Raw genomic sequence first — 27,270 nt, forward strand, 5'->3', positions numbered from 1 at the left:
AGCCCTGTCTCAGGGAGACCCTGGCGTCATGTGGGCAACACTGCACTGGGGAAGGAAGGGAGGAAAGAGAGTGGGAAGGAAGGAGGGAAGGAGAGAGACCCACAGTGGCCTAGGTTACCATCCAATTCCCAGTACATGGTGGGACAGAGCCAGGAGAATGAAACGTCACTGTGGGTGGTGCTGTACTGGCCCCAAAGACTACGCCCACCAGGAGCAATGCCACACTGTCCCCCAGCCGACGTGGGCTGGGACCCTGGTGCCTACCTTGTCTTCCACGCGATTCAGGCGGGCGCCGATGCTGTTACTGCCACGGTCCTTGCTCTTTTCTGGGGGCAAAGCACAGAAATCAGGGATGCACGTGTGGGCAGGGGGGAGGGGCAGGGCAGGGCAGGGTTGGAAGGCCTGAACCTCTGAGGACATCTTTTAGAAGTGCATCTGTGGCGAGAACTTCAGGAGATGGTGGGGTGGGCAGGGCACTGGCCGGGCTCCAGCCTTCCTAGCTCCGCCACCTCGGAGAGCCCGTCAGGGGAGGACAGGGACACGTCCTGCCCAGGGGGGCTGCCTGAGGTACAAATCCTACATCCTGCCCTCCGGGGAGGCAGTGGCCTCGCTCAGGCCCGGGAGTGCCTGCTACCCCAGCTGCCCCCCCCCAACCCGGCCCCCACATGAGCTGCAGTGCCCACTTAAACTTGGGCTAGGGCAACCCCAAGGAAGCTGCCTGGCCCCGTCCTCCCCTGGTGCGCCCACAGCCCTGGTCCAGAGGACACGAGGACTCAGAGCTGGAGAATGCACCTGTTGTGCTGCCACCAATGGCCCCTCGAGCTCTGGGCTGGCGACTCATCCCCAATGCCACTCCCCGTCCCTCCCTGCACAGGATCCGGTCATGTCTCCATACCCAGGTCTTCAATGGCCTGGAAGAGTCTGCCATTTAAAGGGACCCACATGGGTCCTTGTACTAGCTGAAATTCGTTTGTAAAACATGTTCTAAGCCACCTTGCTTAGGGTGGGGTCTACCTGCCCCTTCTGTCTGGCTTTTGCTGCATGTCAGGTACTTTGGAGGCCCCAACAGCTGTTCTGATGGTGGGGAGAGGCAGGTGTGGGTGGAGGGTGGGAAAAAGGTCCAACACGGGCCATCATGCCCAGGATGCCTCGATGTGGAAACCCACCTGAGCCGGAGATGAAGAGGGAGGGCTTTCCGATGGACTGGTCCAGCCTGGGAGGGAGGGAGACAGAGACCAGCTTATGCTCGGCCCAGGCACCACATGGACACCCAGCCTGTTGGCGGGCAGATGGGCTGATGCGCCCAGCAAGACAAGCTGCCCACCCCCTCTGGGGGTCACCCACCACTGCCACCCACACACCAGCCAGGTGCCTCCCAGGCCCGTGCTTCTGAGGGGGCTGGGCAGGGGGCTGAGAGATGAGGGCCAGTGGTTGGGCTGCTCCTTAGAATTCCTCCCGGGGCAGGGCGGAGGGCCCAGGATCTCCCAGTGTCCTGTGGCCACTTCATGAATGCCCCAGGCCAGGCGCCTTGGTCACGCTCAGAGAAGCAGGCCTGTGGGTGGGCCCTTCCAGGGCGAGGCCAGGTTGCTGAGCAGGGTGTACTTCACGTCTCATTGGTGGGTCAGTGACGGGGGGCAGCCTGAGCCCCCAGCCGTGGTCAGGATGGGCACATTCCCCTGCCACACTCTGTGACACCCGGAACTAGGTTCCCAGGCTAGCCCACCGAAGAGGTACAGCTGGTCTGGGCCTGCACAGACTCCCAAGAACCACGCCGCTTACATGCAGACAAGCTTCCCAGGCTTCAAGCCAGAAGCCAGGACATGTTGGCTCCCAATGGTTAGGATCCTCAGCTCCAGTGGTGGAGACCCCAGGGGTAGGCTGATGGTGGGGAGGGGCCTTGTGCCAGGCAGGGTCTCCCCTGGTGGTGGGTGTCTCCTGGGCAGGGCCTGGCCCTTGCACGGAGCTGGTGCAGCAGGAGGCGGGTGGGTGGATAGGGCTGCGAAGTGACCTGCAGCTCTCAGAGGCGGGACAATATGGAGTTGGGGGGCAGGGGAGGCGACGTTGTCCTTCCCACCTGCCCGCCACCCCCCACCTGACCTACTTGTCCTCTCAGATGGCCAGCGGTTGCGGCCCCTCCCCGGTGGCCCCTGCCCGGGCCCACCTTCTCTGCAGCTCTTTGATGCGCACCATGAGGTTGAGGTGGCCCTGGGAGTACTGCTCGATGACGTCCCGCACATCGTAGGGCTTCCGCGCTTGCTGCAGCCAGAGAGACACGCGTCAGTCCCCTCCCTGTGCCCGCTGGCTCTGAGTGAAACGCAGACAGCGACAGCGCCTGCCTTGGGGGGTCTTTTGGGGAGCTCGCTTGAGTGGCACGATGGGGCAGGCCTGGCCCAGGGCACACGAAGTAGCTGGGCTCACCCCACTGGCTTGGCCACTCCATGCTTGGCAACTCCATGCTTGGCCACCAGGTTTGGGTGACCCTGGGCTGGTGGCTCAGCCTCTCTGGGCCTCAGCTTCTTGCCACTCTCCCTGTCCAGGCTACCAGTCCCTGTTTTCAAACAGCCTTGGAAGAGTTGGCCCAGCTGAGGGGCCCGGAGGGGCAGCACGGCCGCCGGGAGGCAGCCGGGAGGGCGCAGCTCTGTGCAGCACGGCCTGCCTGGGTCCCAAGCTGACCCTTGACACGCTCGCTGGCATGCACACCCACTGTTCTCAGGGTGGGAAGGTGGCCCACCAGGCACACTTCCCAGGCAGTCCCCAGTACTGGGCCGAGGTGGCCCCAGGTGACAGGCCTCCTGCTGGGGCTACCGGGAAAGAGGGATGCTCCCGCAGCAGGCCTGGGGCCAGGCGGGCAGGGTAGGCGACCCCGGGCACCCAGGCCTGGCGCCAGCTCTGAGCCCTTAAATGCATCCGGGGCTCAAGCGAAATCACCAGAAACCACAACAGAGAGAACAAGGCTTCTCATGACGTCACAAAACCCCAAGCCGCATTTATGGCCTTGTGCCCAGGAGCTGCAGACCAAGGGTCTTGCCCAGGTGGCAGCAGGTCGGCAGAGTGGGGGTTGGATGGCCTGGGAAGCTCCTCGCCCACACGAGCAGGCTGGAGTCACATGGGAAGACAGACCACCACTCTTGTAGGGACCTCAGAGAGACAGGGCTGGTGGGGCCCAGGAGTGTCCTCACCAGCACTGAAGAGCCCACATGAGTGATGAGCGGGGGTTACTGCCTCTTGCTGGGGAGTGCAAAGGGCCTGAGACACATGCCAGACAGCCCGGGGATCGGGGGGGAGGTAGGGCCAGCCCAGGTCAGAGGATGAGGTGGGACAAGGGGCAGATGCCCATTGAGGGTCAGGGCCGGGTCTCAGCCCTGGGGTCCCAGGGGATATGTCCTTCCTGCCCACCTGAGGCCTACTTCTCCTTGGGGTGCCACCCCAGAGACTGGGGCGACCTTAGTCTGAGGGCATGGCCATCTTTGCCTCCCCAGAAAGACTGTATGCCCCCGAGGGCAGGGTCCTGCCTCAGGTCTCTGCATACCCTTCTGACATTCCTGGGGGCTCTGCCATCAACACTGGCAGCTTGGCAAAGTTCTTGTAACTCCCTAACATTGTCCCGGGCCCCAGGAATCCCAAGGCAGGGCAGAGACCTCCTCCCTACCAGGGGATAGGCCCCAGAAGTCTGGGGGTTTCCTGCCCTCCACAAGATCCACCAGGCAGGGCCCTCATGGGTAACACACAGCCCCTCTCTGGGCCCTAAATACAGGACCTTGATTTGGAGGGGCTGGGAAGTAGCCTGCCTTCCCCATACCACAACTGTGCCCCCAACAGAAGAACTTGCTGCTTCTGGGGGCCATGCTGGGCACCAGGACCACCTATGTCACCTTGTGGCCTACATTCCTAGACTGTCATGGTATCATGGAGTGGGAGTCTAGGCAGATCCTCTGGCTCCCCACACACTCAGCTTAATGGCAGTCATAAAATCGGCACTTAGGTTCAGGCCAGTGTTAATATCTCCAGGTCTTAGTTTTTACTTCTGTAAAATGGGGTATACTGAACCCTGCTGCTCCCTTTTGTAAGATGCGGATGCTGAGCCTTGTCCCTCCCTTCTGCAAGATAGGGATGCTAAGCCCTGCTCCCCCCTTCCGTAAGATAGAGATGCTGAGCCTTGTCCCTCCCTTCTGTAAGATGAGGATGCTGAGCCTTGTCCCTCCCTTCCGTAAGATGAGGATGCTGAGCTCTGCTCCTCCCTTCTGTAAGATGGGGATGCTGAGCCCTGTTCCTCCCTTCTGTAAGATGGGGATGCTGAGCCCTGTTCCTCCCTTCTGTAAGATAGAGATGCTAAGCCTTGTCCCTCCCTTCTGCAAGATGAGGATGTTGAGCCCTGTTCCTCCCTTCTGTAAGATGGGGATGCTGAGCCCTGCCCTTCCCTTCTATAAGATGGGGATGCTGAGCCTTGTCCCTCCCTTCTGTAAGACAGGGATGCTGAGCCCTGCTCCTCCCTTCTGTAAAATGAGGATGCTGAGCCTTGTCCCTCCCTTCTGTAAGATGGGGATGCTGAGCCCTGTTCCCCCCTTCTGTAAAATGAGGATGCTGAACCTTGTCCTCTTCTGTAAGATGAGGATGCTGAGCCCTGCTCCTCCCTTCTGTAAGATGGGAATGCTGAGCCCTATTCCTCCCTTCTGTAACATGGGGATGTTGAGCCCTGCCTCACTCTGGCTGACAGGGAGGGAGTGAGGATAAAATAAGATGGTGAGTGAGGAAGGTCAGGGAGTTCTGAGCTGCCTCATGCCAGGAGAGCCAGAACTGGTTGTGCTGGTGGCTGTGGCTGAGCCAGAGTCTGAGCTGTTCCTCAGCACACACTAAAGGCAGCCCTAAGTCGAGGCAGTCAGCCTCCCGCGGACCAAAGGGCTTTGTGAGGCAGGTAGCACCTCCAGGCAGGCTGGTGAGGCCTGGGGCAGGCTGGAGAACTGGCTGGGTTCAGAGGTCTGGCCTAGGGTGGAGTGGGGTCCTTGTGCTGGTCTCCCAGACAGCCTGGGAGGTCATGGGCCACTGTGTGCACCTAAGTGTGTTAGGATCCTCTGCATGCACAAACGTATACAAATGTGACCGTGGGAAGGTGTGAGAGTGTGAGCCACAACTGTGGGTAGGCATGTGAGGGTGACAGTGTGTGTGTGCCTGAGTGTGTGCACGTCTGCAAGAGTGGGGGTGGGGTGACACCCAGGCGCTGTGGCCCAGCGGGGTCCCAAGCCTCTGAGACTTGTCTTGGAGCTGATGGCTCCCCCGGGGTCTGGTCAGTGCTCCCGGGGGCCTCTGTCGAGTGGCCGCCTGGGGCTGGCTGGAGAGATCATCCTGGCTTTCTCTCTAGAGCTAATTTCCTCTGGCGGCAGCAGCAGGAGCCTGAGATGAGCCGAGATAATGCTGGGCTGTCCAGACTGACGGACGGTGGACATGGGAGTTCAAGGCAAACTTGAAGAGCTGAGAGGCTCTGGCTCCTCTGGCTAGACACAGGGGCGGCCAGCCGGGCACTTATCGGCCCGCGGGGCCGGCAGGGGGGCCACCCGCCACGTCCGCGGCCCCTGAGGCCAGACGGGGGTGGGGGTGCAGGCAGGCAGACAGACAGGCTGCTGCGGGGGAAGCAAAGGCATCCACGACAGCTGGGCCCAGGGTGGGGGCCGCCCCTGGAGCCCCACATTGCTCCTCACTCCAGGGGCTCCCTCCACTGCCCCTACTTGGTGGGTGCCTCCTCCTAGGAGGCCTCCTGCTCCCCATCCCTCCATGTGCCGCCAGCAATGAGGGCCAGCTGTGAAGCGGGAGGCAGCATCAGACCCTGGCTTTGCTCGAGAGCCTCTGTCCTCCAGAAGGGCCCCATCCAGTTTATTCAAGGGCCCCCGGGGGTCCTGTGCACAGGGGAGGGCAGAGAGCAGGAGAGGTGGGGGTTGTCCAGGCTGCTTTCCAGACTTGAGGGACACTTGCAGGACCCTGGCCTGTGTCCTGAGGCAGAAATGGGGACCCTCAGCCTGGAAGGGAGTGCAGGGCCCCCACCGATGCCAGCAGCCTGTTTTCTTGCCTGCACTCCACTGACGGGTGCTCACCAGAGCTCAGGCCGGCTCCAGCCGCTGTGGGCGCCCGCCTGCCAAGGACAATCTGTGGTCCTGAGCTGGAAGCTGCGCGTGTCACCCCTGAGCCAGGCCTGCCAGGAGCCCTAAGTTTCCGCCTGCTCTGCTGGGGGCCCCCAGACCTTGGAAGCAGCTCCAGGCAAGCCTGGCATCCACCCTGGCACGGCCCCCCCCACCCCTACTCAAGCAGTGGTTACGAGCTCTGCCCTGAGGGGGCCTGCTCTGGAGCCTCTGTGGCCCAGCTCCTCAGGCTGGGGACTGTCCCCGTCCTGGAGGAGCCCCCACTGCTTCCTTTGCTCCAGCAGGTTGACATATGTGGCTTTAGCTGTCACCACCAGGCTGCTCTCAGCCAAGGTCACACATCCCGGCCCTTGGGGGACCGTCCTGCCCAGACCTGACCTCTGAGAGGGGTTCCTGCAGCCCTCTCCCTGCCTGACTCCAGCCCCTCCTCTCCAGTGCCCCATCAGCTCCCCGCCCTACACACTGCCCCTCTGCGGGGCACCGCCAGTGCCACCGGGGCCCTCTGGGAAGGAGAGGCCAGAGAATCCAGACGCCCTCCATCTGGGGCCATCACATCTCACCCAGGACTTGCCGGGCAGACCTCCCGGTGCCGGCCGAGGACGGCGTTGACCGAGACTCTTTTGTTTCAGCAATGGGAAGGCCCAGGCCCGGGTGGGAGCCTTAGCATAATTTGCCCCAGGTTGGTGGTGAAAGGCCTGCCTCCGGGGTGCGGGCAGACAGACGGACAGGCAGCAGAATGCCACCGAGGGGCTGTGTCTGCAAGCCATCCCGGCCAAGGGGGCCCTACGCTGCTCTTGGTAGCAGGAGAGGCAGGTGGCTGGAGAGGCGCCCCGCTGCCCAGGGGCTGCTCCTGGGCCTGGACCAGCGGTGGTCAGGGTCAGGGTGACTGCTGCCCAAGGGCAGCCATGGGCGAGGCCCATGTGAGACACGTGTGGACGTGGTCCTGTGCCGACCCCTCAGGCTCTTGTTCCCATTACAGACAGGAGAAGAACTGGCCCAGGGCTGCTGGGGGTGGGGGTCTGACCCCGTGGACGGCTGGGTGGGGGCTCTGCTGAGGGGGGTGTACATGAGCCCAGGTCAGTCCTGCAGCCTGGCATGGAAGGTGTGGCCTGGAGAACGATGCAGGGGCACTGATTCCCCACTCTGAGGGGTGTGAACAAGTCGCCCCCACCCCACCCATGTGGTAAAATGAGCCCTAGGGGATCTAGACGCTGCTGCTAGCTCCCGGGGACCCCCAGCCCTGGCTCCATCAGGTGCTCACTTTTTAAAGGGAACCTGGCCAAGCCTTCTGGAAAGAATGACCACCCACCAGAGAATTCCTCTTTCCTAAGTCTACGTGTTCTCAGAGCGAAGGCAGCTCCAGGAGCGCCCCCTCAGACTGTCCCCACAGCAGAGGGAAGGGGGCCGAGCCTGCCACCAACTGGCCTTCTCTGGGGCCTTGGGCTTTGGGGGCTCCAAGCAGCTGCTGTAGGAGACCCAGCCCTGGAACAGTGCCGATGGGTATGGCAGCCATGGGCTCCAGGTCCACTTAGCCAAGGTGCCCCTACCTCTCCCTGTCAAGGCGGGCCACCCCCAGGCACGGAGGAGGGCCAGGTTTCCCCTCTGTTCCCCTGACTCACACGGTGTCGGGGTAGGGGTGACAAGAGCACTGAGGCCACGTGAGACAGGGCTCTGTGGTCTGAGGGACCCCACTTTCCGCCCAAGTGACGCAGGGCAGGCTCTGCACTCTCTCTGAGTCACTGCCACATCACCTGCTGTTGATCAGGGGAGGGGTGCAGAGGAAGAGGAAGGCTGGACGTGTCCTTGGCTCTGGGCTGGGCCTCAGGGCCAGGACCCATCAGGGAAGGGTCCCTGTAGGGGCCTGCTCTCTGGGGGATGGATAACGGAATCATTGCAGGGAGTCTGCCAGGTGACGGGTCAGATCTTCAATGGCCCTGCCTGTGTGGCAGGGGATGGAGACCTTGCGCCTCCACCCGGGCGGGAGAGGGGCTTCTGGAGCAGGCCAAGGGCAGGAGGGCTCAGCGCAGGACTCACCTGGAATTTCTTCTTGGCCACAAAGTACTGCATGCGCCGGATGACCTTGATGGTGGCCCGATGGTGCTCCCGCAACCTGCAGTGGAGAACGGAGAGGAGGCCGTGAGTGGGCACCCTGCGACAGTCATCCTGTGCCCGGTGTCTCCCCAGGTGCCCCCTGCTGCACGTGGGCTGGGCCCTTCCAGAAACAAGGAAAAGTTTCAACCCATGGGACAGAGACCTTCAAGGCCATGTCCTGGTAGAGGGAGGAGGAGAGGCCAGGGCAGAAGGCTTTTAATGGGCGGGGTGTTCCCAGAGGGGCCTTTATTTCGCTTGTCGCTCAGAAGTGGGATGGAAGTCTGGGTCCTGGGTTTGCAATAGCTATTCCCCTAACTCATGGTAGAGTCACAGAAGCTTCTATCTATCCCTGAGCCTTCAGCGTCCTCCTCAGTATAATAGGGAGGGGATACAAACAGATGACCCCTAAGGCCCCTTTCAGCTGGAATGTTCTGTGGCCCCACTCACAGACACACACTTGGAAAATGTAGGGTCTGCAGGACAAGTTAGCTAGAGACAGTTACGACTGAGCCACTCTGTTAAGGGGACTGCATTGTCTCCCCTCTAAAGTTCCTTCTAGCGACATAGATCCTTCTAGAAATATCATCAACAAAGGAAACACAATCGATGAAATATATGTGCATAGAAATAAGACTGGAAGGAAATACATCCAGATGGAAACACCATGGTTTTTGCTTTTGGCTACAAAGCTCGCATCGGACTAAACTTTCTGCCGAGAGCACCCGTAACAACCAGAGGAAGCACCCCCACCCAGCTGTGTGCTGGCTTTGGGGAGCAACGAAGATTTGAAGGCCAAGGGTTCAGAAGAGAGCAAACCGGGGGAGCCCACACATGCAGCTGATCTCCCTCCTTGAACATTTGTATGTCCATTGAGGACTTGAGGGGACAACATCCTGGTGAACAGGGGACCAGAGAGAAGTGAGCCCTTCTTCAGGCAATTTTCCCTTGAAGCATTTGTGCATTAAGCTGTACAGGCATGGGGTGAGATTCTGAGTAACTGAGCAAAAAGTAGCCCCTAGGAGGGCTAGAATCTAAGCAGAGGACTCCACAGACTCACTGGGGAGAGGACAATTGGGGTTCAGAATCTACCAAGGAGGTGGGGCCCCAGTAAACACCCCAAGCTTTCAGTTGAGACCTCTGTGGCCTCAAATTATCTCAACCCCCACCTGGAGCAAGGTGCTCTGCTCTGCACCTTTTGTATGCCAGAGTAGGGAGACAATATCGTCGAGACTCTACTTTTTTTTTATGTAGTCAAAAGACTGAAAACCAAGAGGAAAGATAGACCATAGAAACAGACCTACAGATGTGGTAGATTCAATGCCTTAAGTGCTTATAGCTCCTCCACCAAGAGATAGTTGGTTTTCCCACTACTTGAATTTGGGCTGACCTTGACACTTCCTGTGACAGAAAGAATACTGGGGAAGTCACATTGTGTGTCACTCATATGCTCTTGGAATGTGGCCACACGAACCAGCCAGAGCTGGCCGGCTGGAGAGGCCACATGGAGGAGAATGGAGGCATCCTATCCAACAGCCGGCACCAGGCAGCAGACGTGAGTGAGGCCATCTTCCACCATCCAGCCCTGATCAGCCACCAGGTGAGTGTGGCTGCACGAGTTGCCCCACACAAAGCCAGCACAACAGCCTTCCTGCTGAGCTGAGACCTAATCACTGACCCACAGAATTCTGAGCAAGGAAATGAGTTGTGGTGTGGAGCCACTAAATTTAGGTGTGGTTTGCTATGCAGCAATAGATTACAGACAGAGAAATTAGGACTCAACAGTGGGGTACTGTCAGATCAAAATCCTAAAACACATGGTGCTGGGCTTGGGACCAGGCATTGAACAGTGGCTGGAAAAAGAGGCAGGTCATAAGATATTGAACTTTGAGCATGATGCTGTCTCTAATTGGATGAGACTTTGAGGTGTCTTGGAGAGGTGAGTGAATTTTGCATTGAGGGGAATGTGAAAATTAATAGCAGGTGGGCAGACTGTGGTGGATACAGATGGGTACAAATCCTTTGCAATTTCCCCCATCAAAAGGTAGAGTCTATTGCTACCATGGTGGAAGTGGACTGCATGTTCCGAGCTGTGGCTTCAAGTTTCCTTGTAGCTTCAACTCTCACCCTCTTAGAATGCTGCTGCTGTGTAGACACGGGCTGAGCCGGGCTGCTAGAACAGTCACATGGAGGAGAGCTGAGGCACCGGGGCTGATAGCTCCAGACAGCTCCAGACATGTGAAGCTGGCTGAGACCACCCAGTCACCATGAAGCTGCCACTTGGATGAACCCAAGTGAGATGACCCAGAGGAGCAGCCCCAAATGCTGACCCACAGATTCCTGAGCAGATAGATGATTGTGGTTTGCTTTTGAGTTTTTAGGTGAAGACTTTAACATAACCATATTAAATAGGTTCAAGGAAACAGATGAAAAGATGGAGAATTTCACTAGAGAAATAAAATCTGTTAAAAATAATAAAATGGAAATTCTAGAACAGAAAGGACAATAACGGAAATTAAGAATGCAATAGGTGAATTTAATAGCAGAGGAGACATAGAAGAAAAGAATACTTGTGAACTGGGAAAAAAGAGCCAGTTGGAGTATGGAGAGAAAGTACAATTAAACATAAAGAAAAAAATGTAAGATGCGAGATGGTTAAAGTTCTAATACATGTGAAATCTCAGAATGAGAGGAGACAAAATAGAGAACAAAATAGAGATTAAAAACAACACTCAGTGGCTGAGAATTTTCCAAAAATGATGGAAGACATCAGGTCACAGACTCAAGCAGCTGTTTGGACCCATGTTGGAGAGATACAATGTACACCAGACCCATCAGAAGAACACTGATGAAGACCAAAGGCACAGAGAATGTCACAGAAGCAGTGAAGGAGGGAGGGGATGATGTCACATTAACCTGATGGCTGGCTTATCAACAGAAAGGATGAAAGCCAGATGACATCATCTCAAGGAAAATTACTAACAACTCAGCATTCTATACTCATCAAATACATCCTTAAAAATGGAGGTGAAAGTGAAATAAGCCAGACACAAAAGGACAAATACTGCATGATTCCACTCACATGAAGCACCAGAGTCATCAAATTCAGAGAGACAGAGAGTAGAAGGGTGGGTGCCAGGGGCTGGGGGCAGGGGATGAGGACTCACTATTGTTTAATGGGGACAGAGTCTCAGTTTGAGAAGATGAAAAAGGTCTGGAGATGGAGGGAGGTGACGGTTGCCCAACAATGTGAATGTACCTAATGCCACTGAACTACATACTTAAAAATGATTAAGGTGGTACATGTTATGTTATGTATATTTTACCATAATTAAAAAAAAGGAGGGGCTGGACCCGTGGGGTAGTGGTTGGGTTCAGTGCACTCCACTTTGGCGGCCCAGGTTCACAGCTTCAGAACCCAGGCGTGGACCTACACCACTCATCAGCCATGCTGTGGCAGTGACCCACATATAAAGTGGAGGAGGATTGGCACAGATGTTAGCTCAGGGCTAATCTTCCTCAGCAAAAAAAAAAAAAAAAAAAGAGTGAAACCAAAGCCAAGAGAATTCTCTGCCAGGAGATCTGCATTGAAAGAACAACTCAGGGGCAGAGAGAAATGATCCTAGGAGGACACAGGGAGATACAGGAAGGAATTAAGAACCCAGAAAAGAACAGATATTTGAAAAGTTTGAAACTAGTATTGACTGAAATGATACTGATGATGTTTCATGAGGTTTTAGGTATACCTGTAGCTAAAACGCATGATAAAAATAGCATAAAAGGTGGAGGGCATCAATGGAGTTGCACAGTTATAAGCACCGTGTGTTGTCAGGGAAACGGTGAGGGTGCTAACCTGAGGTGGACTACACCGAGTTAAGGACGTGTGCTGTAATCGCTAGGCAACCACTGACAGAATAATAAAAGAATAGAAATAACATGCTAACACAGGATAAAATTTAATTAGTAACAATATTTGATTAATCCAAGAGAAGCAAGAAAGGAGATGGCGTGCACTGCAAAGGGTCTAAATATTCCAATTAAAAGACCAAGATTGTCAGACAGGATTAAAAAAACAGCTTGATGCTGCTTATAAATCTACTTTAAAATATAACAATATAGGGGGGCTGGCCCAGTGGTGCAAGCAGTTAAGTGCACGCACTCCACTGCGGCAGCCCGGCGTCCTGGGTGTACGTTGATGTACCACTTGTCAAGCCATGCTGTGGCGGCGTCCCATAAAAAGGGGAGGAAGATGGGCATGGATGTTAGCCCAGGGCCAGTCTTCCTCAGCAAAAAGAGGAGGATTGGCAGATGTTAGCTCAGGGCCGATCTTCCTCACACACACACACACAAAAAAATATATATATATATATATAACAATATAGAAAGGCTGACAGTAACTAAGGGATATATCATGATGTAGCCAAAGAAAGCTAGTACAGGTAAACTAATAGCAGACAGAGTAGACTTTAAGTATTACTAGAGATAAAGAGGGATATTTCATAATTTAAAAACTGGTCAAAATTTAGTAGGAAGATATCAATTCCAAATCTGTATGCACCTACAAATATAATCTTAAAACATAAAAAGCAAAAACTGGCAGAACTAAAAGGTAAAAGAGAAAATCCACAATCATGGTGGGAGATTTGAATATACCTCTGTGGGTAACCGATAGAAAAGCTGTCAAAACATCAGTAGAGAGACAAATTTGAACAATATGAGTTGCAACTTGACCTAATCAACATTTATAGAACACTGCTATCAATAACTCTGAATAAGCTTTCCAAGTGCACATGGTACATTTACCAGAAAAGACCATAGGCAGGGCTTTAAAAGCAAGTTCCAACAAATTTCAAAGAAATTAAATCATACACGTATGTTCTCTGACCACAGTGAAATTAAGCAAGAAATCAATAAGAAAAAGATAACTAGAAAACCCCTAAATGTTTTGGAAATTAATCTAAATAGCTCAAGAGTCAAAGAAGAAATATAATAAGAATTGGAAAATATTTTAATTGAATAATAATAATGTCACATATCAAAACTTACAGCTAAGTAAGTGCTTGAGGTACCACGAAACAAGTACTTAGAGCAAAATTTGTGATCTTAAATGTATATATTAGAGAAGAGGAGAGGCTGAAATCTGTCTCAACAAGTTAAAGCAATAGCAGATTAAACCCGAATATAGTAGATGGAAAGAGACGACAAAAGTACAACTCAGTGAAATAAAAACTGAACATTACATTAAGGAAAACCAACAAAGCCAAAATTTGATTCTCTGAAGAGACTAACAAAATTGATAAACTTTTTCGGGTCAGCCCCAGCAGCCTTGTGGTTAAGTTCAGCGGGCTCTGCTTTGGCGGCCTGGGCCCAGTTCCGGGGCGCGGACCTATACCACTCGTCTGTCAGTGGCCATGCTGTGGCAGCAGCTCACATACAAAAAGAGGAAGATTGGCAGCAGATGTCGGCTCAGGGTGAATCTTCCTCACCAAAAAAAAAAAAAAGTAAACATTTAGCAAGCTTGACTAGAGGGGAGGGACACAAATTACCAATGTCAAGAATTAGAAATTGAACATCATTATAGACGTAGAGACATTAAATATTCTATTCAGAGGATACTATGTACAAAAGTAATTTTGATAGTTTAGATAAAATAGATCAATTCTTTAAAAAAACATAATATATAAAAGCAGATACAAGAAGACAAAAAAATCCAAGTTGTCCAAAATTAATTAAATAAATTAAATTTGAAATTTTAACACTCTTCCCACAAAAACCCTTTAACTCTAGATGACTTCCCCAGTAGATTCTTCTAAACATTTAAGGAAGAAATAATATCGACTTTATACAAATCTTTTTAGAGGATTTTTTATGAGTCAACATAACCTTCATAACCTATTTCAAGAAAGAAAATTCACAGGCCAATCTCTCTTAGGAACATAGATGCAAACATCCTACCCACAATACCAACAAACTGAACCCAAAGCCATATATAAAGACATATGATCGAGTGTAGTGTAATCCAGTTACGCAAGGTTAGTTTAACATCTGAAAATCAATCAACATAATTCACCACATCAACAGAAAAAGAAAGAAAAAACATATAATCAACTCAAAAGATGCAGAAAAACATTTGATAAAACTCAAGACCGATTCATAATTAAAAACACAACTCTTAGAGACCTAGAAATAGACGGAAACTCCATTATGCAGGAAACAAACATAAAAATAACAGAAACCAAACTCCAAGCAAACGTCATACTTGAAATATTATACACCTTCCTCCTTAGACAGGTAGCCAGACAAGGATGTCCACCGTCACCATCTCTATTTGACACTGTCCCCAAAGTCTCAGCCTGTGCATTGCGGTAAGAAAAGGGAAGTAAAAGTTAAAGGGATTGGACAGGAAGAGGCAAAACTGTCATTATTTGCAAATGACATAATCATAGATGTAAAAAAAATCCTTACAAGGGGGCCAGCCCAGTGGTGCAGCGGTTAAGCACGCACGGCCCGGGGTTTGCAGGTCGGATCCGGGGCACGCACCGACGCACCGCTCGTCAAGCCACGCTGTGGCAGCATCCCATATAAAAAGTAGAGGAAGATGGGCACGGATATTAGCCCAGGGCCAATCTTCCTCAGCAAAAAAGAGGAGGATTGGCATCAGATGTTAGCTCAGGGCTGATCTTCCTCACAAAAAAAAAAAAATCCTTAAGAACCTCCAGATAAACTATTCTATTGCTAAACGCCTTCAGCAAGAATGCTGGTTTTAAAGATGATATACAAAAATCACTTGTATTTCTATATGCTAGTAACAGCTAGAAAATGATACAAAAAGATACCAATTACAACAGCATCAAAAACCACAAAACACCTCAAAATTAACTTACTGAAGATGAGCAAGACCTTCACACAGAAAAGTACTAAACATTAGTGAGAGACATGAAAGGAGCCCTAAATTAATTGATGTTCATGAATTGGAAGACTCAGCATTTGTAAGACACTAATTTTGAGGTCTGGATTAAATGTGATTCCAATCAGTATCTGAGTGGTTTTACCGTTTTATTTTTGTTTTTGGAAAATTTCAAGCTGATTCAAAATATTTATGAATAAGCAAAGGGCCAAGAAAAGACAAGACAATATTCAAGAACCAAAAAGTTGGAGGACTTACACTACCCGAGTTCAAGAGGCATTGCAAAGCTGCAGTGATGGATACAGTGTATTAGAGAAGTGTAGTATTAGGTTACATTGTTAAGACAGTACAGATACAGTTAATACAGAAACATTGTTAACACAGCAGTATCAGATTAGATAGACGGATAGATCAGTGGGACAGAACAGAGCGTCCGGAAGCATGAAAACACATATGTGGTCACTTGGTTTATCACCAAGGTGCTGTTTCAATCAAGCGGGGGAAGGCCGTTCTTTTCAATAAACAGTACTGGAACAATTTGGATATCCATATGAAAAAATATGAACCACGATCCCTGCTACACATCAGTCACAAAATTAATTCAAGTTATCTCAGAACTCAAATACAAAGGCAGAGATGATCAAACCTGGAGAAGAGAACAGCAGAATATCTTCATGACCTTGGGAGAGGCCAAGATTTAACAGAACACAAACAGTACTAACTATAAGAGGAAAATATTTGACAAATTGGACTTCCTTAAAATTAAGAACTTCTATACAACAAAAGACATCATTAAGAGAATGAATAGACACTCTACAGTCTGGGAAAGGATATTTTCTGGTAAAGGATTTGTATCTGGAATATATCAAGAACTCCTATGTCTATAAGGAAAAGATGAATGATTTTAAAAACCAGACAAAAGATATGAACAGGCGCGTCACCAGGATGTCCAAATAAGCACATGAAAATGGTACTCAACACCATTACTCACTCGAGAAATGCAGATTGAAACCAAAAGGAGGGACCTGTACACACTTACCAAAATGGCCCAAATTAAAAAGACCGACAACATTAAGTGTTGGCAACAGTGTGGAGCGACAGTCTCCTGTGCCCTACTGGTGGGAATGGAGGTTGGTTCAACCACTCTGGAAAGCTGTTTGGCAGTAGCCACGGGCTCACATCATGACCTAGCATTTCTACTTCCAGATACATACGCTGGAGAAATTCACACACGCGTCCACCAAAAGACATCTATCAGAGTGTCTATAGCAGTTTTATTCAAAAGAAATAAAACTCAAAGTGACACACATCTAACTACAGGAGCAGGGATAAGCAGAGAATGGTGTATTCCTACAATGGAACATCATACAGCAATGTAAAAGAACATGCTGTTGAAATCCACACAACAGAATACTATACAGCAACGGGAGAGAACAAACTAACGATCCGTGCAACGATACGGATGAATCTCAAAATTGTTCTGTTGCCTGCAAGAAGCCAGCAACAAAGGTGCACATATGTATGAGTCCACGCAGGCTCAAGAACAGGCAAAACTGATCCATGGCAAGAGAAATCAGAGAAGTGGTTCCCTCTGGGGGGGTGACAGGCTTCCCTGGGGAAGGGTGGGAGGAAACTTCTGGTGTGATGGAAATGTTCTATGTCTTGATCTGGCTGTTTTTATGTAGTATATACGTATGTAAAAATAAGCTGATCTGTTTATTTAAAATTTGTGCACTTTACAATAAATAAATCATACCACAGTTGGTTTTTTTCTTAAAGGCTTTCAAGATGAGCAGCTTTTAAAATTCTCAGAGAGAGGTGGTTTCTCTTTAGCTCGGAGTTGGCCACTTTTGAACACGGAATGTATGAAAGAACAAGATCCACTAAGCCACTGGACGGTGGGGGCCCATCTGCTGAAGGGATTCAGGCCTGTTTCCCCACATCTGCTCCTCAGCACGTCCACTCGCGTGGGCGCCTGGTGCCCTCTGCGTGCAGCACGGGCCTGGTGACACCTGAGCTGTCTGCACAGTGCTTACCCCACACACCTGTGCACGCCTCTGCTCCGACCTGCATGCCCAGGCACTCAACGAAGGCCGTCCGCCCACACTCTGAGCCCAGCAGTGGCCCTCTCCCCAGTGCTCACTCATTCCTGGACCCTGCCAGACACGCAGAACCCCACCCTGGCCACCTGGACTCCTGGGCTGTCCTGTAAGCGCCTGGGGGGTGGATGCCTGGAGATGACCAAGGCACATGTCACTAAGGAAGGACTCTTTGTGCCACCATGGGCTCCAGCTGGGAAAGGAGCCCCAGTAATGTCCAGGCAGTTCTCATGCCCATAGGCAGGAGAGGATACCCAGGTGAGGGCTATGGGGCTCTGAAGTCACGGCTGCCAGGCCCAGCTAGCCCCTAGCTGTCAGCCAGGCCCGCAGATGGCTCCAGTTCTCATATCTAGGGCAATACAGGGCACTAGAAGGCCTCATTCCAACAGGGAGGATGGGGAGACTCACAGATGAGGTTGATGAACCTTCCTGGAGGCACTGGAGAAGGACGGGCCATTTTCCTGGAATAGTTCAGGGCCTATGTGAAGACTGGGGCTGGCTGAGACGCATGCGGGGCCTTCTTCCCTCCTTCTCTTCCACCTCTAATGTCTTCCAACCCCCACAGAGTGCAGGGGCCATGCTCAGGCCCACCCAAAGCATCTAAGTTCAGGCCAGAGGGCTGCAGGGAGCCAGGCTCTCCAGCCGGCAGATGGAGGGAAGGCGGCAGACTGGGCATGTGGGACCAGAGAACAAGGGCACCAGGTCAGTGGGCCGTGTCTCCTCCTCGGTGGTGCTGACAGCACAGCAGAAACAGGATGGGGGCGGGCAGCTCTGTGGGACCCTCAGGACCCGGGCATGCGGCTCTCCTTCCAGAGTGTGGGCAGCCTGGGTGGGGATGGGCGAGGCCAGAGGGAGGTGCTGCCAGCAGTCGGCTACTCCCGGGTACAGTGTGGCCACTGATCTACAGGTGACATTGGCTCTTGTGCGGTCCTGGCCAGAGGCTGGGCTGCGATTCGGCCCAGATACAGACGGCTGGCCTGACACCCCAGCCTTCCCCAGCTCGTAGCCCCAGTCTCTGCCTGAGGCACCGTAGGTGCCCCCAGGACAGCAGGAGTGAGCCCAGGGGCAGGGGGACAGGGAGAGGGGGATGCAGGGCCAGCTCTGGCTTCTGCTTAGATTCTAGTGCCAAGGTGCCAGGTATTAAAAGTACACTTCTACACGGGCGGAGGGTCGTAACTCACACACATCAGGACACACACACGCTCGCACATACAAACTCTCAATGTGCACTCCCCACTCACACACACCAGTACACGCGTACACACACCCACGCTCATAAATACACTCACACAATCCCAGACACACACACAGGCTTGGAGGTGGGGGCTAAGCAGGCTTGGGGAGGCTCCCGAGCCCCCACCCCAGGCCTGAGCCATGGGAGGGGCTATTGCCCTGGCCTCATGTCCCTGATGGTGTGGGAGCAGGCGAAGGGGTGGGGGTTCCACTGGCCTCACCATGAAGGGCCCCTTATGGGCCGTGGCTGAGGCCTGGATGCGGCCCCAGGCCCAGTGAGAATGCTCAGGGCTTCTCAGATGCAGCTTCGCTCAAACCAAGGACCACACCCAGTGACCGCTCCAGCGGCCTCCAGAAGCTGCCGCCGCCCTCATCTCTGCCAGCTCTGCAGAGCAGAATCGTGGCCTTTGCAATCAGGTAGCCCAGGCCAGGCTGACTGAAAGCTCTGCTCAGGCCTGGTGTGGGCTGGCCACTGTGCTGGTGACAGCCCTGCCTGCCTTCCTCCCTGCTGGATGCAAACGACTCCGCGGTCTGCAGGGGAAGGGACCACCACAAATGCTGGAGACGACTTGGCTCTTGCTTGTCTCATGGCATCATGGTCACCCAGGTGCACAAACACACACGTGGGCACACGCACACTCACATGCCTGTCACGGGCCTCCAGGAGGCACAGGCACCCCCTACCCGAGTCTGCTCCCAGAATGTGCCTGGGTGCCCTCCTTGGCTCCCTGAGTGAGGGCAGGCCACTGGGGGGGGCACGTGAAGCTGGCGGGACCTGGCTGGCCAGCCCCAGGTGGCCTTCCTGCTCACCCAGCAGCCAGGCCTGCCCTGGTCAGAGCCTCCTGTGGGCTCACCCAAGGCCCTGGTGCCTGGCAGGCCAGACCCCAGTGACTGTCCACTCCCTGCATGGAAGACAAAAGAACAAGGTGCTTTTGGCAGATCTGGGCATGACTAGGGAGCTGCACATCCCCTGCTCTCAGTGCCCTGAGAAAGGAGAAGCCCCGACCCCTACAAAGAGAAGGACTGGATGGATGCTGGCTTTTGTCCGATGCTTTTCCTGCATCACCTGATAGGACCGTGTGATTCTTCCTCTTTAGCCTGTTGATGTGTTGGATTACGTTAATTGATTTTTGAATATTGAACCAGCCTGGTTTATCTGGAATAAACCTCACTTGGTTGTGGTGCTGAATTTTTTGATACCTTTTTGTATAATTAGTTGTAATTGTTTTTCAATAAGGTAGAGAACCCCCAGGAACCCACTGCTCAATATAAAAGCTGGACCTGGTAGCCCGCACTCGACCACCCAGCCTCCCTGCCGCCGGGTGACCATCCAAGTCCCTGCCCCTCACAGCTTGCTTTCCTATTTATATAATTTTATCGAATCTATATGTATCCCCCAAAAGGCATGTATTTTTTATTTTGGTGATTTAAACTCTATAAAAATGTATCATGCTTTTCCTTGATATCATGATGCCAAGACCTGCCCGCATGGTTGGGTGTTACTCTGGTTCATTTGTTTTAATTGGTGGAAAATGCCCCTTTGTGTAGACATTCCAAGCTCATTCGCTCTCCTCCTGCAATGGGTGCGCGGCTGGTGACCAGGCTTTTGGCTTGTGAAGAGCGCTGTGACATGCACTCCGGGCTACCTTCTCAGATTGGGCATGGATGAGAGTGTTCCCTGGGTGTACACCCAAGAACGCCACTGCTGGGTCATTGGCATGTGAATCTGAACCTTGCAGGTGATCCTGCAGTGTCCTTCAAAGTGGTGGCCCCACTGTGCACTCCCACTGGCAGTGCAGGAGAGACTCTGGGCCCCATATCCGTGTGTGCACCCCCAATGATCAGACTTCATGATTTCTGCCAATGAAATGAGTATAAACGGTGCCTTCTCACACCCACTGGCCACGTGTGCTTCCTCTGCTGCGAAAGGCTGAGGACGTATCTGGGTCATTTTTCTGTTCTCTTATTTGTGTACTTATTGATAAATTGTCTATATAATTTATATCTATCTATCGCTCTATCTCCCTATCTATCTCCCTATCTATCTCCCTATCTATCTATCTATCTATCTAGTTATCATCTACCAATATCTTTGTCAATTCACGTATTGGGAACACCCACTCCTGTGGTAGGCAGGAAAAGGCTCCCTCAAAGATGTCCTAATCCCCAGAACCTGTGAACATGTGACCTCACACAGCAAAAGGGGCTTTGTCAATGTGATTAAGGTTATGCCCCCTGAGATGGGGAGATTATCCTGGACTATCCCAAAGGGCCCAACTAGACGCTAGAGTCCTTAAAAGTGGAGATCCTTTCCCAGCTGCGGTTAGAGCCATGACTGTGGAAAAAAGACCAGAGAGTGGCAATGTGATGGCTTTAAAGATGGAGGAAGGGGCCACAAGCCAAGGGATGCAGGAAAAGGCAAAGCAAGATTCCCTCCTTGGGCCTTTGGAAGGAGCCAGCCCTGCAACACCTTTCAGACCAGTCAGACTGTGTCAGACTTCTAACCTACAGAAACGGAAGATAATAAACATGTGTAGTCTCAAGCCACCAGGTTTGAGGTGATTTGTCATAGCAACGATAGAAAACTAACGCAAATCCCAGTTTGCAAATTTTCTTTCTTTGGGGTGCCTTTTGATGAACAAGAGTTATTATTTTATATAAACAAATTTATCACTATTTTTTCTTTCATAGTCAATGCTTTTGTGTCTTGTATAAGAAATATTTCCCTACACTCAGGTTTGAAAGATACCAACTAACCCATATTTTCTAAGAGTTGTTAGGTTTGTATTTGACATTTAATTCCTAGGCCCACCGGGAGTCAATTTTTGTATATGTATTTTTTTGTGGATAATCACCTATTCCGGTGGTCTGCAACACCATCTCAGTCTCACACCAAAGTCTCACACTTGTGCGGGTCTTTTCTGGGCCTTCTGTTCTACTCCACTGGGCTAATTGCCAATCCCTGCAGCATCCTAATTGCTCTAGCCTCATACCAAGTCCGATATCTGGAAGGAAAGGCCTTTCCTTGACCTTCTTAAGAAGGTTATTCTTGGCTCTTTATTATCCACAGAAGTTTTAGAAGCATCATATTAAGTTTCATGAAAAAAACCCGTTGTAGTTTTTATTGGCATGATACTGAATCTGTGAATCAAGCAGGAAAAAATGAATTGACATCTTTATAATATTAAGTGCCTTATCTATGATATGATATGATATGATATGGTGTATCTTTCCCTTTATGTAAGTCTTTAAAATGTCTAAATAAAGCAAAAATTTGGTTCTTTTAAAAAACAAACAAAATAGACAAAGCTCTGGCAAGACTGATTCAGAAGAGAGAAGATAAAATAAAGATTAAAATATCATATAAGAAAATACTACAAATAGGGATTAAAAAGATAAAAGAATATTCTCAACAACTATATGCCAAAAACTTTGGAAAACCTAGGCAGAAATAGGCATATTCTTAGGAAAAAAAATCTAACTCACTAGAACTGACTCAAAATGGAATAAAATTTTTGAATAAGCCTACAACTATTGAAGGTATCGAAGTCGTGGTTAAAAATCTTTCCACAAGAAAATACCAGGCCCAGATGTCTTTATCCCAAATTCTAACAAACTTTTCAGATCATTCCAATTTTATGCAAACATCTTAAATTGAATGAAAAATCAAAACATAATATATCAAAATTTGAGAGATGCAGCCAAAGCAGTGCTCAGAGGGAAATTTATAGCATTCAGTAATTATATTAAAATAAAAGAAAGGTCTCAAATCAATGACCTAAGTTTCTATCTTAAGAAACCAGAAAAATAAGACCAAATTAAATCCAAAGCAAGCAGAAGGGAAGAAGTAATAATTGAGCAGAAATGACTGAAATAGAGCAGAGCGTTGCCCTTGTCTGAGATGTACCTGAGGCCCAGCTGAAGTCACAGAGGACCAGCCCCTGTGCCAACTTTGTCCCTGAAGGCCCACGCCCAGGAAGCCTCACCAGGATTGCAGGAACATCTCCATTAACCAGCCTTCTGCTCTCCCAGAGCCCTCGCTCTCCTGCCCCTGAAAGTGGCTGACTTTGGGGACTCTCTCTTTTAGGACTCTCTGAAGGAAGGGGTTTAGGCAGGGTGTGCAGAGGCAGCAGGCTGCTGTCACCTTCCCTTCAGAGTCCCAAGGGGTCTGGGAGGTGGGGACCCCTCAGTTCAAGCTCTGAGACCACCTGCCTCATTTATCAGTAATTGTCTGGTGATGTGTGTTCACTGCCCCATGTTGGCTCTGACAGGAAGGCAAGGTGTCCCCTGCTCAGTCCCGGGGAAGTGGAGCCTTGTGCCCCAGCCTCCGGCTGACTGAGGGCAGGACTGCTGTGTGAGCTCTGTCCACGTGACAGCCAGGTCACACTCCTGCCCTGGCTCGGGTTCCCGTCTGTGGAGTGGGCGGGTGCCCAGGCCTCCCCCAGCCCAGGCTGGGCTCTGTGTCCACATCCTGCCTGCCTGGGCTGCCTGAGGGCTCACTGCCCCACAGTCTTCCCCCCACCACCCTTGACCCATCCTCCTGGGCAGCTCTGGCCTCAGCTCTGGGTATGCGAAAGGGAAAGAGTCTGTGGTCGAGTCAGGTGACTTCTTCAGACAGAAATAGCACCCTGCAGGGCAAGGTTTGTGCAATCCTGATCTTTCAAACCTGGCTACCTGCCTGCACAGCCCACCAGCTTCTGGAAAAAGCAGCTCAGGACGGGCTATGAAGTCCCCTGGGCCTGGTCATGCCTGGGCCTGAGAAGCCACTGTACTCCCAGGACAGGTGGAGCAAGGGGCAGCCCTGCCACCGTGCCTGTCTTCTGCTGACCCCGAGCTGTGCCTAGAGTGGCTCCACAGCCCGCCAGCTGTGGCTACCTCCAGGGGCGGGCCAGACCGGAACTGCTGGTGGACAGGGCCCAGTCCAGGCGACATGGGGGCTGGCTGCTGCGGCTCTCTCTGTAGCTTGCCCCCCACCACGGCCTCCGTGTCCACAAACCCCTGCCATGCCAAGGGGCCCCTGAGCAGGCTGCAGTCCTCCCTCACCTCCTTTTCTGGCCAGAGCGCACACCCCATTCACATGCAGCCACATTCCCTCCACGGCCTGGCTTCCCTGCTGTCATGGCACCCTGGAGCAGTGAATGCCGACCATAATCAAATGACTGTCACTCGTAATTCACGGTCAACGCTAGGGCTGAGGCTGTGTGGCCCATGCCATTCCCCATGTCCAGGTGTGGGCTCAGAGGCGGAGCTTGGAGGCTGGAGCAGATGATGACCCTTGGCCCGAGAGCCCCCAGAGCTCCCATGGGCCGGGGTGGGAAGTCTTGAAGTCTCTCCTCCCCTCTCCACGGGTGGAGGAAGCCCCAAGACAGGGCTTGGCCTGAGCTGGGCTGGTGGCCCTTAGAAACTCAAGTCGAATCAGGAATGGGGACCAAAGGCAGTCGGGACCTTCCCCCTCACACATTCCAACCGACTGGAAATTCTAGTTCTGTGCCCAGGAGACGTGAACACCTATGTCCACATACGAACTTGCATATGATTGCTCACAGCAGCTTTGTTTGCAATGGTCTGAAGGTAGAAACAACACAAACGTTCATCAGCCGACGAACAGAGACACAAAATGTGGCACATCCATTCAACAGAATGTTAGTCAGTCATAAAAAGGAATAAAGTACTGATTCACGCCACAGCACGGGGGAAACTTGAAAACATGATGCTCAGTGCAAGAAGCCAGACACAGAAGGCCACGTAGTGTAGGATTCCATTTATGTGAAATGATCTGAAGAGGCAAATCCACAGACAAGGAGAATAGATTAGTGTTTGCCTAGGGCTGGGGTGGGGGGGGTAGGGAGGCAGTGGGGAAGGGGAGTAACTGCTAATGAGTGCAGGGTTGCTTTTGGGGGTAACGGAAAATGTTCTAAAATTAGGTAGTGGTTAGGGTTGTGCAACTCAGTGAATACACTAAAACCACTGAGGTGTGCACTTTTAAAGGCGTGGCTGATCCTCCCAGATCACTCTTGATTTCAGGGGCTGCTGGGGAAGGCTCATGAGGGTGCCAGATGCTTCTCTGGGGAGACAGGGCAGGCTGGGAAGGGGAGGGGACGGAGAGGGGAAAGCAGTTTTTGGGACGCCCCCAGCACTCCCAGCTCTGCCCAGGGCACGTGCTTCTTTGGGGAAGGACCCTTTCCTCAGGGTGGTTCAGCTCCCTGGGCAGCCTGCCTCAGGAGTGCGACGTGGTTGGCCTTCCTCTCTCCTGCCCTCCCTCCCTCCCTGGGCAGGTACGGAAGCCTCCTAACTCCCCCCTTCCAACCCACCCCCACAGTGTGGCTGCCAGAGGGGGCTTTCCAATCCAAGGGACAAATCACAGATCTTGTGATCACCGCTCCCACCTACCCCACCCCCGCCTCAAATCCTGCCAAGTCTCCCTGTTGCCTGCCTGATGACATTGGCCCTTCACGACCCGGTCCAAACAAAATAAAATGGGAGCTTTAGGCGGGTCTTGAGTCGGCGCACCTTCCCTTCCCCCTAAGTGGTCACACACATGGAACACTAAACACGTGAGGTTCTTACAAGATTTGTAAGACTGTTTTCATATCAATGATCCATCAGTCAGAGCAATCCCGTGCTGGTCCCCAAGCCTGGATCAGCCAGACCAGACCTCCCTGGTTGGCAGTGAAATTCTTAGAGGACCTTGGGACAGGTTACCAAAAAGGATTCAGCAAAAATAACGCAATTCAACTCACCAAGTCAACTCAGTTCAGTTTGGTTTGTATCACCTCCATTTAACGCACTCAGCTTGGCACAGACGACCTCAATTAAGTAAACTTAACTCAGGCAACTCAACTGCATTCAATTCAGCACAGTTCAAGTCAACCCAAGTCAACTTCCTGCGGAGCTGAAACCAGCTGGGCAAGAGAGTGACCACGCTAGGGACAACTGACCCAGAACAGCCCTGCCCCCAGGCCTGGTCCAGGCCATCTTTGCCAGACAAGCCATAGGGATGGAAAAGCCAAAATGCAGAGACCCCGAGACAGTTAGGAGTGGCCCAGGCTCCAGAAAACACCACCCCAATCACTAATCCTGGATAGGGTCAGGGAAGACAGTGGTGGGCGAGCTGCTGGTCTGGCCGGCGAGGGGAACACTCACCCATCCCTTCCACTAAGAATCTCCTAATGACAGTTTTGGGGAGCACTGTAAAGGACTACAGGGTATGGGGGACAGTGCCTGTCTGAGGAGCCTGACACCATCTCGGGGAACAGGAAGCCTTCCCCGGGGAAGAGAAGTTAAGTGGAGATGGGAAGGAGGTGGGAGTTGGCGGTCAGCAAGGAGGATGGCACGTGTGAGGCCTGGGGAGGGAAGAAGGAAGAGAAAGAAGGCCAGGGTAGCTGGTGGCCCGAGTGAGGGCAGGAGGGGACAGAGAGGCGGAGGCCAGGGAAGTGGGCAGCACTGTCCACAGTCCCCACCTGAAAAGATCACCACGCAGCTTCAAAAATGACTACAGAAATGACGATGACCGCAACTGCACCCAGCAGCGATTGCGCCGGCCTTGCGGGAAGTCTCCTGAGGGTCATTTCCTCTTCTGGCTCTGCTGCGGGCACTGTGAGAGCTCTGGTCTGCAGGGCAGGCGGCAGGCCCCGGGGGTGTGACCTCTCTCTTGCCCACCTCACCAGATCCGTGCTCCCGCTCACCTACGCAGGGTACAGCACATAGGGACGGATTTTACTTAAAACCTGCTGGTCACCCCGGCTGAGGGTTGCCAGAAGAGCCGCGTTCTCAGTGCAATGGCCTGTGAGGTGTGCAAGGGGCAGAACGAGGGCAGATGGACGCCGGGAAGGGGCTGACCCAGCTGTGACCCTGGAAGACAGTTCCGGAACCTGTGTTCTCAGGCCCTCCCCCACTGCCCCCAAGACAACAGGCGAGACTCAAGTCCTTACATCAGGGATAGGGTTTCTTGGGAGTGGGATGTGCAACTGCTGCCCACTTGGGACATTTGGCTCAATCCTCCCTTTGCCCATGGAGACCCCTGCCCCTTGACCCGGGTTGTCTCCCAAGTGTCGGTGTCTATTTCCTCCTGTGAACCTGGGGGTCGGGGGTGGCCGGAGATAGGGCCTTGGACAAGACCGTGAGAAAACCCCAAACCGATTCCCAAGCTGGGCCTCGGCTGGTTCCAGCAAATTCCTTGGGCTTTGGAGGCCTCAGGAGCGAGAGAGCCCACAAAGGATGGTGCGGATGAGGTCTGAGGTTTCCTCATAACAAGGACGTGGCCTCGGACGGACGCAGAGCCCGGGAGAGCTGCCACAGCTGTGCAGCTCGAGCTTTGGAGATTACGAGCTCTTGAGAAATCACCGTGGCCGGGCTCTGGCCCCTCTGCGGTGTGGGGAGAGTAGCCCTCGAGCTCCCAGGCTGGGGTGCTCCAAATTGGGCGGACGGCCCCCAAGCCTGAGGCTGCCCGGGCAGAGCTACTGACGAGCCAGCAAAGAAACGCATCTTTGTCCCAGCTTTGTCCCCAGGAGGGGCTGGGCGAGCAGACGGAGGGAAAGAGCTGGCGAGGTTGGGATGTGAGCAGGCGGCTGGGGAGGACCCCGTTTAAATCCTGGGGAGATTATGAGGACGTTTGTTGCAGGCTGTCAGCCCTCATTAAGTTAATGGAACTGGCGAGTTGGCCTCCTTCCAGTGCGCCAGAGAAAGAAAACAAGAAAAGTGTTTTCAGCGAAAGAGCCAGGGGGTCCCATTTCGCTCGGAGCCCCGGGAGATTATGAGCCATCAGTAATGGTCTCCCTGAAATGACTTATTGGGAACTTGTTGATTAAAACAAGAG

General features: G+C 52.5%; 1 protein-coding gene across 2 annotated transcripts in view; it reads right to left on the bottom strand.

Moving 5' to 3' along the window:
- Positions 1 to 27,270, bottom strand: part of KCNQ1 (potassium voltage-gated channel subfamily Q member 1) — a 358,401-nt gene that overhangs the window by 77,787 nt on the left and 253,344 nt on the right. For both annotated transcript variants that reach the window (XM_058526148.1, XM_058526147.1), the window contains 4 exons: positions 8,163 to 8,238; positions 2,162 to 2,256; positions 1,167 to 1,213; positions 265 to 326 (listed from right to left, as the gene is read on the bottom strand). In XM_058526148.1, the coding sequence (XP_058382131.1) occupies positions 265 to 326; positions 1,167 to 1,213; positions 2,162 to 2,256; positions 8,163 to 8,238 (280 nt within the window). The remainder of the gene's footprint in view (positions 1 to 264; positions 327 to 1,166; positions 1,214 to 2,161; positions 2,257 to 8,162; positions 8,239 to 27,270) is intronic.

The sequence above is a fragment of the Diceros bicornis genome, chromosome 31 (genome assembly GCF_020826845.1).
Source record: "Diceros bicornis minor isolate mBicDic1 chromosome 31, mDicBic1.mat.cur, whole genome shotgun sequence".
NCBI classification, from domain to species: Eukaryota; Metazoa; Chordata; class Mammalia; order Perissodactyla; family Rhinocerotidae; genus Diceros; species Diceros bicornis.